The 14,113-nt window shown below is 38.0% G+C and overlaps 2 protein-coding genes across 3 annotated transcripts in view; one reads left to right on the top strand and one right to left on the bottom strand.

Moving 5' to 3' along the window:
* LOC121729170 (neurogenic protein mastermind-like) overlaps positions 1-7,157 on the top strand; it is a 78,806-nt gene extending 71,649 nt beyond the window's left edge. For both annotated transcript variants that reach the window (XM_042117600.1, XM_042117599.1), the window contains exons 7-9: positions 405-522; positions 1,888-1,960; positions 5,055-7,157. In XM_042117600.1, coding sequence (XP_041973534.1) covers positions 405-522; positions 1,888-1,960; positions 5,055-5,372 — 509 coding nt within the window. In that variant the 3' untranslated portion in view covers positions 5,373-7,157. The remainder of the gene's footprint in view (positions 1-404; positions 523-1,887; positions 1,961-5,054) is intronic.
* Positions 7,158-7,813: 656 nt separating this feature from the next.
* LOC121729080 (tetraspanin-17) lies at positions 7,814-14,057 on the bottom strand. The gene is made up of 6 exons (XM_042117468.1): positions 14,047-14,057; positions 13,725-13,821; positions 13,111-13,329; positions 11,924-12,106; positions 10,899-11,096; positions 7,814-8,640 (listed from the first exon to the last, which is right to left on the bottom strand). Exons 1-6 carry the CDS (start codon positions 14,055-14,057, stop codon positions 8,326-8,328), a joined length of 1,023 nt encoding a protein of 340 aa, XP_041973402.1. The 3' UTR covers positions 7,814-8,325.
* Positions 14,058-14,113: the final 56 nt, after the last annotated feature.

Here is a 14,113-nt window from a genome sequence, read left to right as displayed (position 1 = left end):
CTAACCCGATTCTTCCGACGTAATGACTGGAGTAAACCGCAACCCGTGGTTTGTAATCTACAGGCCATTGCATACGATCAGCGGCTCTCTAGATCAGCAAAAACGAATTCGTATAATACTATGTACTTAATACATATTGGTGTTACAGGAAACTGTGTGTTCTTTATTTCTCTTTATAGACTTGTTGTTTATGTATGTGATAGTAATAAATAATAATGGTGATATTATATTTATTTCAAGAAAAGAAAATATAGTATTCCCTCTTAAAGGCCGGCAACGCACCTGCAGCTCTTCTGATGTTGCGAGTGTCCATGGGCGACGGTAGTTGCTTTCCATCAGGCGAAACGTTTGCTCGTTTGCCCCCCTTATTTCATAAAAAAAAAAATCAACCGCGGCTGTTTCAGGTTTCAACATGGGCAATATGGGCAACATGGGGAACGTGAGCAGCAACATGTCGCAGCAGCAGGCGCAGCTGCAGCAGGTCCGCCTGCAGCAGCACATCATGCAGCAGCAGCAACAGAGGTGAGTTATGTTAATGTGTAGTATAGCCAGCTTAGCTTAAGGCTATCTAGGCGCCAGTTTGTCGATTCTGATAAATATAGTACTATCAGAGAAATTGACTCATAGTCACATGACGGACCTACGTAATTTTGTCGTGTTATGTCAAATCCAGTTCGACTAACACACGTCTACTCAGACCGCAACGCGACGCGTAGATGCATTTCTAAATTTGTATGGATTTGTCAGATTTGCAAGACGTCTCACGCTCAGGAAATCTGTCAATTCAGTACAGAAATGCATCTGCTTGTCATATGCCTAAAAATTCAAATAATATCCTACTCTATGACATATACTTATAGTCTGTCATAAAGTGGCATTCTAATTGAATTTTTGTCGGTCGCCGCTTTTTGGCCGCAGTAAAGATCGGAACGGCACCTTTAGTTTATGTCCTCAGTTTGTCTATACTTTCGCATTTCTACTGGTGGCCATGCTAGGGTTACTGGCAAAGCAACTGGGGAAGTCCCGTGAAGCAAAAACTAAAATAATTTTGTTTGCAAACATGATATTATAAAGTATAAAATTTTATTATATTTTAATGACTTGTTTTTATCATGTTGATACAATCTTCAATTACTCGGGTTTTACTGCGTAATTATTGTAATATTTGTAACACATAATATACCTACCAAGCTGTGTAATGGTGGCTGTATCATTATTATTTAATACTTAAAACAAAGTTCTGTGAACTTTAACTTCAGAATTCAGATATATGATTTTTATAAAGATTAGAAATGATTATTTGGATTTGCAGTGTTCTTTTATTCATAGTGTTTAAAAAAGCATAAGTAAAATTATTATTAACGCAAAGTTGTGGAATATAATTTCGTTCAGGTAATATAGTCCTGAACGAAATTATACCAATTTTTTTATTCTTTAATTTAGTGACGGATTACTATGAACTGCGGGGCTAAAATGATCGTTTTCGAGAATCATATTATGAATCATAATACATATTATTATTATTTTTTAAATCGCTAAATGGTCACTCTGCTTAGTAATTCGTACTAATTTGTCATTCGTCAGTTCGACAGTTTTGACAATTCATTTGCTGAATTGAATGAGAGGAACTGCTGTGACCATTTTAGCCCCGCTGAGTCTTGATAGTTCCTCTATCACATTAATTATTCATTTCATGTTGTAGTATCTTTCAACTTCCTCACAATTATTTTTGTCCTCTGCTGAGGGCGTAGTGTTATAACAGTATAATTAATAGAATAGGAGCATTATTTCCTCGCGACCTCTGTGGCCCGCTCACCTTGTTTACGATTACGTTCTGTTGACATAACAGTGTTTACACGTTATTTACTTCTGTTTACATGTTCACAGGGCGTCCAACCGGGACTCGTCAATGTCGCACCTTATCATGCAGCAGAATCAGATGATGAGCGTCCAAGGACAGGTAAATGATCTTTTATTAAGAGGGCGACTAACCCAAAAAAATCAAACATCGTCCGTCTCTCTTCACACTCACGGCCGTCTTTCATATGCCAGGTGAAAAAGGACGACGCGAATTCATCGCCAAATTAGTTTTTTCTGAATAACTCGATAAATATATAACATTTTAGAAATCCGCTAGGTCGGTTTCTCAATGATGGAATTTTATACAATGTTTTAAAATATTAACTTATGGCACGGCAATACACGGTTATGGCAATAAATGAAAAAGTCGTGAAAATTAGATGCATCTTTGTGATTTTTTTCTATCGAGAAAATTTTAAGATATCGTGTTTTTGTTCAGATCGAATTCTCGGAAATAAAATGTAGTATCTAATTTTTGAAAATAAAACAATTCGGGGCTTATTTTCAAGTATAAAAATGATTTATAAAATCGAAAATTTAGGGTCAGTCGCCCCCTTAACTAGTTGATGCCTGCAACTCCGTTGCGCAGAAATTCGCAAATAGCGCGAGAACCGTACATTTTTCCGGGATAAAAAGTATCCTTTCCCGGAACTCAAAGTATCTCCATACCTGTCTAAATCGGTTCAGCGGTTTCCGCGTGAAGAGGTCACAGACAGACAATTTCGTATTTATTAATACCTATTAGCGAGGATTATATAGGGAGGATTATTAAATTAATAAAAGATTTCGATCCTTTTTGTATGGAGCGTGGCATACCTAAAGTTATTTTCGTGTAGACCTATGAAACATACGTCAATCGATAGAGAAAATAATTATTACAAACAACAAATACTCATTGACAAAATGGCGTAAATGTATACTTTTTGAAACATTTCAGATTGTATATCTAGAATGTTATTTTTTTTTAACCGGTGGTAGGCACCATTAGCATCAACGTTCTGAAAGTATTTGTTACAAATTTATTCGGAAATAAAACAATTTTTATTATATTTTATTTATTTTATTTACATTTTCAAACTGAAATAACTCCGAAAGTATATAATTTACTACATTTTGTCACAGGGTATTTATTGTTTGTAAACATCTTCGCCAATAAACAGATTGGCGTATGTTTCATAGGTGTACACCAAAATACGTCATTTTTAAGTAAGTACTTGTAAGTTTAGGTATGCCAATAAGGTTCGTTGTTCTTTAAAGACAACCCTCGTAATTCAAGACTGAAATGAGGGTCAGGAATCAGAATACAAAACATGGAACAGATCAAATCATTGGAAGTTGCTTACACAAGTTGTTTCACGGGCAGATGATGATGATGATGACACTAGGGAATGCAATCTTGATCTTGCAAGATCAAGATTCCACCAAGATCTTGAGTAATTTTCCAAGATTCAATCTTGAAAGCCATCAATCCTGAATTTCGAAAACCTGTTCGCGATCTAGATAAAATAGTCCAAGATTGTAACAAGATTTCGACATTTTCAGATTGTTCATACCTGCGCGGCAAAGCGCGAACCACAGTTTAGGGTATATATTATAGTAGACAGATAAGCGTCTTGTGCGTCACGGATAGATAGTCTGTCGTCTGCGCTGCGCCTTAACTTGTCAGATTTTTATGTTTCAAAAAACTTGAATTTGTAAAAACTTAGTTTGTTATGTAATACCCAATTATCTCAAAAACAAATTCTTTGAAACATTACATACCTAATACATTACTATTTACTTAATATTAAAATACTGGTTACTATCAATTTGCAGCAAAAAAACGCATTTTTTTCAATTATTCTGCTCAATCTCGAAAATCTCGAAAATCTCGAAAATCCCGAAAATCTTAATTCGCGACCAAGATCTCGACCCGAATCTCAACAGGATCTCGAACTGACCAATCTTGATTCAGAAAAGAGACGCCAGGATCTTGAATAGTCAATCTTGGTCCAAGATTGCATTCCCTAGATACACACGTACGCACGCACGCACGCACTCACGTACGCACGCACGCACGCACTCACGCACGCACGCACGCACGCACGCACTCACGCGCACACACACACACACACACACACACACACACACACACACACACAACACACACAACACACACACACACACAACACACACACACACACACACACACACACACACACGTTACACTTATAACACCTCCTTTTTTCGTCGGTGTGTTGATAAAGTATGTACTCAATGTAAAAATATATTATGTTATACAATATACACTTTTATTAAAGTAAATCGTTTGTATGCTTGTGCAACATACACACTTTTATGTTACGTACACTTTTATGGAAAATATAAGTAACATTTTTAAAGGGTGGAGGAAAATAAACAAAAACGAAGCACTCTAAGATCAACACTGGAAAAACATTGTTGTTTTGTTAACAAAAAAAGTACCTTGAAAAAAGTTTTTGCTCTTTTTATGGTTTCTTATTTGCTGCCTGTTGTTTTAAATTATATTAATTCCCGAAAACAATTTATTTCTAAAAATATTTTGTTCATCTACAAACGTTAATAAACCAAATTACTTTAATTTTATTGAAACCAATAATGACGTATATTTTTAGAGATTAGATAAATAATAATCACTAGGGCCCATCTGCGCCGAACTTTGGTTAATCCTAATCGTTTGTTGTTCTATTATGCCTTCTTTTTCATAAATACGAAAAACGAAAGAGACAGAATTTTTGATCAAAGATTAGTTTAACCCAGATTGGCGCCATGGCCCCAACGGTCAAAGCTTAATCTATATGGGAAAATTGATTGCGTAGTTAATGACGAACATTTATTATTTCAGTCTTTGTACTGCAATTTTCCTGCTTGAGACCAATTTAAAGATTTTACGAATTATTTAAAATATAATATTTGATATTTTTTCATGAAATGTGGCGGATACAATTTTTTTATGTTCATACACAAATAAGACCTGACATAACCATAACGTAATTGTTAAAGTTATAGTATACCTATTGAAATAAATTGACTCTCATGACTCATTCAGTTATAAGTCTTTCCAAATCAATAAGAAATCAGCAAGGACATCAATAAGAAAGCAGCATCAGACGGCTAGTAAAATTTGTAATTATTTATAATGATGTATTTGTAATATTGAAAATTTTCGCTTGCAGATGTCCAACATCCACATGAACCAGTCACAAACAATGTCCATGCAGGGCATGGGCATGAGCAACTCGCACAACATGCAGAACGGCATGCAGAGCCAGTCCATGCACGCCGGCTCCATGCAGCCGAGCATGATATCCAGCGCGCCCATGCAGAGCCAGAACTCCTTCCCCTCGCTCCAGAGTTCTTCCTTCAGCGGTCAAACGGCAGACTTCAACCTCGACTTCCTAGACAACATGCCTTCCAGCGACGCGAGCAACGTCACAGCACAGGAGCTCCTCAATTCCCTGGACAACTCCTTCCTACTCAACGATATACTATAAAATGTGGCAAATCTCTCTCGGAGTTTGGACTCGGCGTACAGTATTCCAGCTGTCAACTGTTTTCAATTTGGCAGTTTAACCGTGTAAAATGCTGAAGCGCTCGGGAATATGAGTCGTATTTCCTGCACACACGGCTCTACTTCGCCCGAAGTGAGCCTCGAATCTTCAGGCCAATATTGTAAATTATTATCCATGTATCTCCATTTTTGTTTTATCGATGTATCGATAAGGAGCCCTTAGGGCAAAAGTCCGAAGTTAATTCTATTGATGTTCAATTAGGACTACTTATAAAGTAGCAAAAATTTACTTAAAATAACATTTACAAGCGTACTATTTCGATTGTTTATTTGAGAGTATACCGACGAGTGGCGTCATTTTTCAAATTAAGTAGGAGATAGACATAAAGGAACTGCTAACATTAACATTTAACATCGATGATAAGACGGGTATACACTAGCGTGCTACTATTGTAACTAACAAACAAAAAAATATTGATTAGTAGTTGACAGTAACTTGACCCGGAATTTTTAAATCTGTGAACGAGTAGGTGCCTTAATATGTTGAAAAGCTGGATTATAAGGCCATACTTCATATTGAATACGAGATGTATGCAAGATCGTAGCTCGCTAGTGCGTGCGTGGACTGAGGACGGCCACGTTTCTATGTCAGCCGACCCCGCGGCCGGCGGCGTCGGCGGGCTCGCGACCAATATATTTAAATAGACCAAAGTTATCGAATGAATTTAACATCTAAAATTTACATAAGTCGTTGTTATCCCTTTGCGAATCTTCGGATGTGTTTAAACTTTCTGACCGATCGTTTTGTAGTATATGTATTTTAATGATAAAAGTTTTAAAGTGTATAGGTTTTAGCGGGTGCAAGTGAATTCGTTTGTACGAAATACTGTAATCTATTGGTAGGTTTTATCTGCAAGTCGTTGTTCTTCTACTTTTCCGATATCTTCCGAGTGGAGTAGCAGTGTTCGTTGTATATTTTTTACAAATATTAAAATAGCACAAAAGACAATTCAATATTTTTATTTACACTTATAAATTTATTTATGAACGACATATCGGGGCAATAATATATAACGTATCGCTTAAATGTAACGACGTAGTAATTTATTTGTAATACAGGACCTCCGTTGGGCCGCGTCCCCGATCTTTCCTACACACGATCATTATTATTACGTCCAGTACAACAAGAACAGTATTGTAAGCTGAATTATCGAAGAATCTTTTAGACGGAATATATTAATTTTATTTAATAGCTTTCTTTATGGTAATTTTCTTGAGTGTTGTTTGAAAAATGTTTTTGAATATTTCTTTTTTTTTCTTCTACTTATTTCCTTAAATACAAATTATATTATGTGTAATAATATAATAATTGTGTAGGAAGATTGTGAGCGCGGCTCGTCACTCCGCCTCTATAAGGCCCGATATAGTTTAGTTGAAATGTAAATGTTACTCGTAAGTTAATATAAGATCATTCCTGTACCTAAGATACTAGCGAAGTACTGTGATGCCGGCGGTATAGACGAATAGAATCAATTATATTAAATAGACTATTGTTATTGTTAAGGATCTCAGTGTATCATTTAGACGGCGCGGATTCTGGAATATTCAGGATGTTGGTTTTACTTTATTTCGAATGTTCATTACGTTTTATTCAGAATATCGACCGAGCAATGTTATTGGTGACTGTATTGAATATCTGTATGTATACAGGCAATTGCAAATTAATATTTTATTATGCAGTATGTACGCCCATTTTGGGTAACTTTGACTTGCGGTTTAACTTTGAACAATACATTAAGTATTGTATTGTTAAAAGTTAAACCGTGGTTCAAAGTTACCCAAAATGACTGTATTTAATTTCGTTTTTCTCTGTTACTATCATAATTCATAACACATAATTTTGTCTAGTTATTGTTTCTTTTGTAAGTCTGTTAAGTATAACCTCAACTGTAACATGTAACATATATACACGGAATTAGTGTTACAATGTGCAAAAAAAGGTGATGATTTTGCTGATTTAATATTGACTGCGACTATGGGACCAACTTACAAATCGTATACTCTGTAGTCTGTATGTTGACAATTTCTAGCTTCGAAAACGGTTTGATAGTTTGCTTTTGTAGTGAACGTCGTTTATATTAAATAGTAAAATAAGACCTTGTATTTTGTAACACCCGTTTTATAATAATAATTAACTTAGGGTCATGCTATACAATATACATTGCGAAGGTCGATATCATTACTTAACTCAAATATAAATCCGTAGTGAATGTATTATAAGTATACAAAATGCTCTCTGTGTAACAGCTAAAACCAAGTGAAACATTCCAGAGCCATTGTTAACAATGTTTTAAATTTAGGACCAATTTTTGAATGTTCTTTTGAAAATAATATTGCATATTGAAATAATCGTTTTATTCGACTCTTTATTCTTAATATTACCTTATCTAAGTTGTTGAACTTAAAACTAGGGACACTTTTGAGCCAATGGAGATAAAGCTATATACATCTGGTACTATTTTGCATGAATATTAGGAAGCAGCCATATTGAAAATAAAAGCTTTCAAAAGGCGTATGGCATATGGACACTTGTTTGTCGTAATAAGATTAGACGTGGCGAATATGAAATGCAAAATATGGCACATAAAATTTCAAATCATCAATAGCTTCTATGCAAGTGCCATCAAAGAAATAGACTTATAGGCAGATTGCGGTCCTACGTAATTCGGGTCGGGTTATGCCAAATCAATGTTACGATACGTAAAAAGTCTGTTAAGATTGACATAACCCGACCAAATTACGTGAATCTGTCATCTGCCTATGAATCCATTTCTCAGATGGTACTACCACATGATGGACTCGGCCTGGTGTTTCGACAGGAAATCTGAGAACTTCTCCAGTTTCCTCTCCAAAGCGTTTATCTCCGTGGCTAAATCTCATACCATCTCGTTTGGTTTGGTGTTGAAAATCCTCGGGTTCCGTACTCGGGGGCTGTAGAAGTTATTCGGTTGAACGTATTTGGCGGTGATCGGTTCGTCGTGCGCTTGAGCGATCTTCCGCCCGTACAGGTCTCCGTTCTTGTGCTGTTTTATAATTAAAGACTGCAAGCTCTGCCGCCGCCTCCTTATGCTGATACACGAGAACACGGTGCTCAGGAGAATACCCAGCTTGAACACTGCCACGGTGAAGAGAGATATCATGAACATGAAGTACTGCGATTGGTACCAGTCCTCCAGTTTGGTTAGACAGCCCTGGAATATAAACATAGATTAAAATGATGTTTCCAAAATTCGAAATGGAATTTCACGCTAAAATAGTAACATAATAAACACACCGGCAAAATTAGAGGCACATAACAAAATTTTAAATTTTTTTTTAATTGTTCACTGATTTTTATATATTTATTTATTTATTTACTAATTGATTATTAAAAAATAAATTTTATATAAATTTAGGGCATAAAAACGTGAAAAATAGAAAAAAATCAACAAAAATAAAAAAATTAAGAAAATCTTTGAAATTTCAGTAGTAAGTTTTTAAGATAAATTCTCCATTTTTATTAAAGAAATGCCATGTTAAAAGCGTGTAATGCTGGTGTAATGCCTTCTATGGATCTCAAGAGGGCCTGGATACGCCATTCCATGCTTGCATTTTAATTGTCAATCATTTCCTGTGGGATATTCTCCTACTTCTCCAATAGCGCCAACTCGAGCTCCTGGACACATTTTGGAGCTGGAGTTTTAACTCGTACCGTTCACCCATTGATGTGCCACACGTCTTCAATCGGATCCACATCCGTAGACCACGCTGGCCATCTATGGCTACGCCAGCATCGTTTAGGTAATAATGCCCGATTTTCTTACTCTATGGACGCACATAAAATTGAAATTACTACCTAAAACTGTGTAAAAGGCAGACCATGCAGTTCCAGGATGTCGGTGCTATAGCTCTGTATTGTCAAAGTACCATCATCTATAATCATCAGCTCCATGCGGGCTCCAAATCATATGCAACTCCAAACCATTACGAAGCCTGCATCATAGGCCACTGTTTCCGGTAAGTTTGATGGCCTGTAGCTTTCCTTATAATTTATCCACATTCTTTATCGCCTGTCAATACAATGTACACAGAATTTGCTCCCATCACTGTACAGCACAAGATTTCACTCACTTGTCTAATTTTGATGTTCACGCGCAAATCTTAGCCTGGCTCTTCGGTGTCCTGTCTCAAGTTTTGGTGCCCTTGCTGGCACTTTTGAGTTTAATTTAACTTCTTTGAGTCTTCTTCTTACTGTACAATCACTTACACGTTCATCTTGGACCTGTTCCGACAGGTTTCGTGTCTACATAGCAGTTTGAGGTCGATTTCTTAAGTTTTGTTTCCTTACAAAATGGTCATCCTGAACCATTGTCACCCGATATCTGCCTTGTTCTCGTCTCCGAACGTAAGATCCAGTCTCTCTGAAGCGTTGAAAGTTACGATGAACCACGGAAGCCGACACACCTGGCCTGACTGACCGAACGGTAGGTGTGACCTTTCTCTATCGTGGTTACAGCTCTAGCTGTCGCAGATGCTAGGAAATCACTAATTTTGTATCTAAGCAATGTGTTCTTCCAAAAACCAAACAATCAAATGAGTTGAGCATACCTTGCACCCCGCTAAAGCGCCATTCTTATCAGGAACACTTACAACGTCAATAATCGAAAAACACTTATTAGGGCATAATTGCTATAAAAACCTGTCAACTTGCCAGTTTTGTTTAATATTTTATTTCTTGAATGAGCTTAGAAGCTATAAAAAAGGCTTTCATACAGCCCGGCCCACTTGAGTTCAAGTTTTGGCCCTTTTTACCAATGTTCCGCTAATTTTGACAGTGTGTGTATAAAGATGCCTCTTCACAATGGACCATGCTGGCCCACTACAAGCCATCGCCATAGTGTAGACGAAGTAATGATGGTGTATGATTGCGGACGATTTCCTACTACTTTATAGGTTTTGGTCATGACGTTTAACTATGTTAATTGTTAGCCTATGCAGATATGCAAAGTATAAACTTTTGTCTTCATTGCAACTGTCAATGTTTTATTCAGAATCATAGATCAATACCCCTGTTTTAACTGGGTTCCGGGCTATAGTGGCTACCCAACTTGTGCTGTCGACTAAGTAATTAATTAATTATATTATTTATACACAAAGATACTAAGGGCCTGTTTCACCACTTCCTGATAAGTGTCGAAGAGGCTATCCACGAAATAACTTGACAGATGAAGTATGGAGAATCTGTCAAAAAAGCTGTGAATACCCTATTCGGCACTTTATCAGAATGTGGTGAAACAGGCCCTAAGTTTTGCTACATTGTTGCATCTAATCTACCTTCTCATTAAAAACTCCACATGTTAAATTTTTGACAACTTTTGTTCTTGCTGTTGAAACTACTTTAACGACTCATGAATACTTACTTGCTAAACATATTTTACAAGTATAGATAGTAAGGGGGGGTAATACCCACCTCTAGGTGCGTGTACTCCGAGCTCGGCGTCACCTCCTGGCAGCGCGTCTCGTTGAGCGGCGCGGGGTTGAGGTGGGAGCGCGGGGGGCGCTGCACGCAGCAGGAGGGCGGCACCGCCAGCCCCCGCGGCCCGAGCCGCCGCAGCTGCCACACCGACATATCGTAGTTGCGTCCGCCTGACATGCCGCAACACTCCAACTGGAAACAATGTATCCTTTGTATGAAATTCCCTCCGTTGTTAGCGACATGAAGCTCTTATACAAGTTCATACAATCCATACGTCGTCCAGCGACACGTCGTCTGCGATTAAGCTTCGACATGTTGTCCGCTACCAACTGGCAACTTTAAGAGACTGTCCGCGCTGTAGTTTTTATTGGCACTTCTGTAGCTCATTCAATCTTATGAGAGTATCCGCACTGCCAATAAAAATTTCGCGGTAATATGAAAAAATTTGCGCGGATAAAATTCGCAGCGCGGACGGTCCCTTAAAGTTGCCGGTTGGTAGCAAACAACATCAAGCAACCACAGACGACGTGTCGCTGGACGAATTAAAGATTGTTTAATTTTGTATATAAAGAGATTTAAATCGCTAAGCTAACTACGGAGGGAATTTCAAACAACTTTATAGAAATTAGTAGTGTCGCTGCTTCATATCGTCTGCTGATATAGTCCGTGCAATCCACGAAGACGCGCCCCACTACTCCTCCTAATAGTTTATAGTATATGTGTGCAAGCTTTCGCCAATGTTTGAGTGTAATCAGTACACTAATTACCTATGAGTGCACGCGCACACTACAATAAATAGACCAATTAAGAAAAAGCGTCACGGTCAAAGGGAAAGATGCTCACCCAAAAAGTGGTGGGACGCGTCTTCGTGGACTGCACGGACCATAACCGGCACCGGCAGGATGTAACAAAACAAAGTGATTTGTATCATATCACTATGAGTTTGTTAAATCAAACTTAAAAAGTACAAAATCATTTGTTACATTCTTTTAGCGGTATATTACAAACCGTAATCTTACCTCAGTTTGAGCCAAGTCCACCGCGGATGTGAACTCCTCGTAGTCGGGAACGGCGTAGTAGCTCTGTAGGGCTCCGACGGCGCCGCCCCGCGCGCTCTGTATGCCGAAGCACCGCGGCCACACCGCCGCCGCCACTCCCGCCGCACACTCGCACAGCAGCAGCCCAAGAATCAGCAGGAAATACTTGAAAAAGAAAATGGTTTTCAGCGACTTCCCAAAAAGTAGTACTATTTTGTTATTAGGTACTTAGTATTCGGTAAACTTTTGATTGAAGAAATTACTGGTGAATCGAAAGGATTCATTAGTAATTTCTTTAGAAAAGTGAATATTGCCGAGTGCTATATTTAATGTGCTATATTTTTATACGTGGGAGAGCCATGCTTCGGCACGAATGGGCCGGCTCGACCGGATAAATACCACGTTCTCACAGAAAACCGGCGTGAAACAGCGCTTGCGCTGTGTTTCGCCGAGTGAGTGAGTTTACCGGAGGCTCTAACCCCTACCCTATTCCCTTCCCTACTCTCAACTATTCCTTTCCCTTCCCTACCCTCCCCTATTACCCTATTCCCTCTTAAAAGGCCGGCAACGCACTTGCAGCTCTTCTGATGCTGCGAGAGTCCATGGGCGACGGAAGTTGCTTTCCATCAGGTGACCCGTTTGCTCGTTTGCCCCCTTATTTCATTAAAAAAAATGTAAAAATAGTTTTACTGATTTCTTAAGTTTACGCGAGTATCACTCATCATATTATAAGGTTGAAACACTTATACATTTTGTCGCGGAGCACTTTATCCCGACGTTTCGGCTGCTTTACAGCGGCCGTGGTCACGGGTGGTCTGAGGTGACAGACGTCCAATTCATTGAAGTTTTGGGTTGCTGAAGAACTTCAATGAATTGGACGCCTGTCACCTCAGTCCACTACGGCCGCTGTAAAGCAGCCGAAACGTCGGGATTAATAAAAGTGCTACGCGACTAAATCCGTGAGTGTTTCAACCTTATAATATCAATAGTTTTACTATTATTAATGGATATAAATCACAAAATGAAAGTGTATGAGCTTTATGCAATTTGTTTTAAATACCAGGGTGGTGTGCCATTCGGGTATTAATAGGCTATTCCGCTCTCTATAATATAACAAAGAATTACAAATAAAATATTTCGTACACCTGAATATTAAGACATCAACTTACAAAGGTCAATATAATATATCCGGGCATGTAAGTAGCCCATACTCCTATAGCTGCTACTACACACACGACGAGGCCTGACGCTAGCAGCGCTAGTGCTACGTAGTAGAACGGCGGCTCATCCAACCCGTCTTCCGGCGTTGCTAGTAGACGCGACAGTAGAATCCGTCTGGTATCGCTCAGTAGAAGGAACCCGCATACCACTTCTACGAAACCGCAAGTCTGAAATATTAAGTATAATTAAGAAGTAAAGAAAGTAAAATACAGCCTGGAGTCTGGAATTGGATGGACAGACAGCCAAGTCTTAGTACCTAATAGGGTCCTGTTTTTACTCTTTGGGAAATGGAACCCTCATTATGCCATCAGTAATTTCTTTTAACAGATGAATTCTTACAGAAAAAACTATGTCAATAAAGTTAAATATATACATTATTGTAATAAAAAGTTACTTATAGCAAAAAAACCGACTTTATCATTAGTTACAACAAACGAGAAAATATTATTTTCAAGAGCAAATAACTACAGCATATAAGTAATGTATCAAAGATGTTACGGAACATAAACCAGTGTTTAACTTCAATTTAACCGTTGTTACTAAGGCAGCTTCGAATACTTACAAAAAATATCGTGTTAAAAGTCCCAAACAGCACTTTAGCACTCGCGATTTTCTTGATAAACATTTCGACCGCAACAACAAAACACTGATGAATAAAACTGTGTCACCTATTTCGAAATTTGTGTAACGAGATATGTTTTAGTCGGAAAGCGTTTATGTACTGCGACGGTATGAATAAGTTTGAATGGATTCGCCGGTTTTGGGGAGATACGCTTTGCTGCACAGGTGGGGTGACTGATAATTAGACAGTTTACATATTATGAAAATAACTGACCAGTAACGGACGAAGTTACAAAATAGTTTGATGCTGCCGTTTTTATTACGAAATAAACATTGAACTCTTGTAATTTAAAACGTTCACATAATTATGCAAAACATGAGTTTGAAGAA

The sequence above is a fragment of the Aricia agestis genome, chromosome 7 (assembly GCF_905147365.1).
Source record: "Aricia agestis chromosome 7, ilAriAges1.1, whole genome shotgun sequence".
NCBI classification, from domain to species: Eukaryota; Metazoa; Arthropoda; class Insecta; order Lepidoptera; family Lycaenidae; genus Aricia; species Aricia agestis.
The sequence above is the reverse complement of the archived record's forward strand: the minus strand, read 5'-3'. Positions and strand labels throughout refer to the sequence as shown.

Bases quoted from the DNA above. Each gene is read 5' to 3' on its own strand.
- LOC121729080 (XM_042117468.1), bottom strand. The intron at 13,330-13,724 runs GTAAGTATTCGA...TTAATATTTCAG, and splicing joins CTTTTAACACGATATTTTTT to ACTTGCGGTTTCGTAGAAGT. The intron at 12,107-13,110 runs GTAAGTTGATGT...TTCTTTTTCAAG, and splicing joins GATATATTATATTGACCTTT to TATTTCCTGCTGATTCTTGG.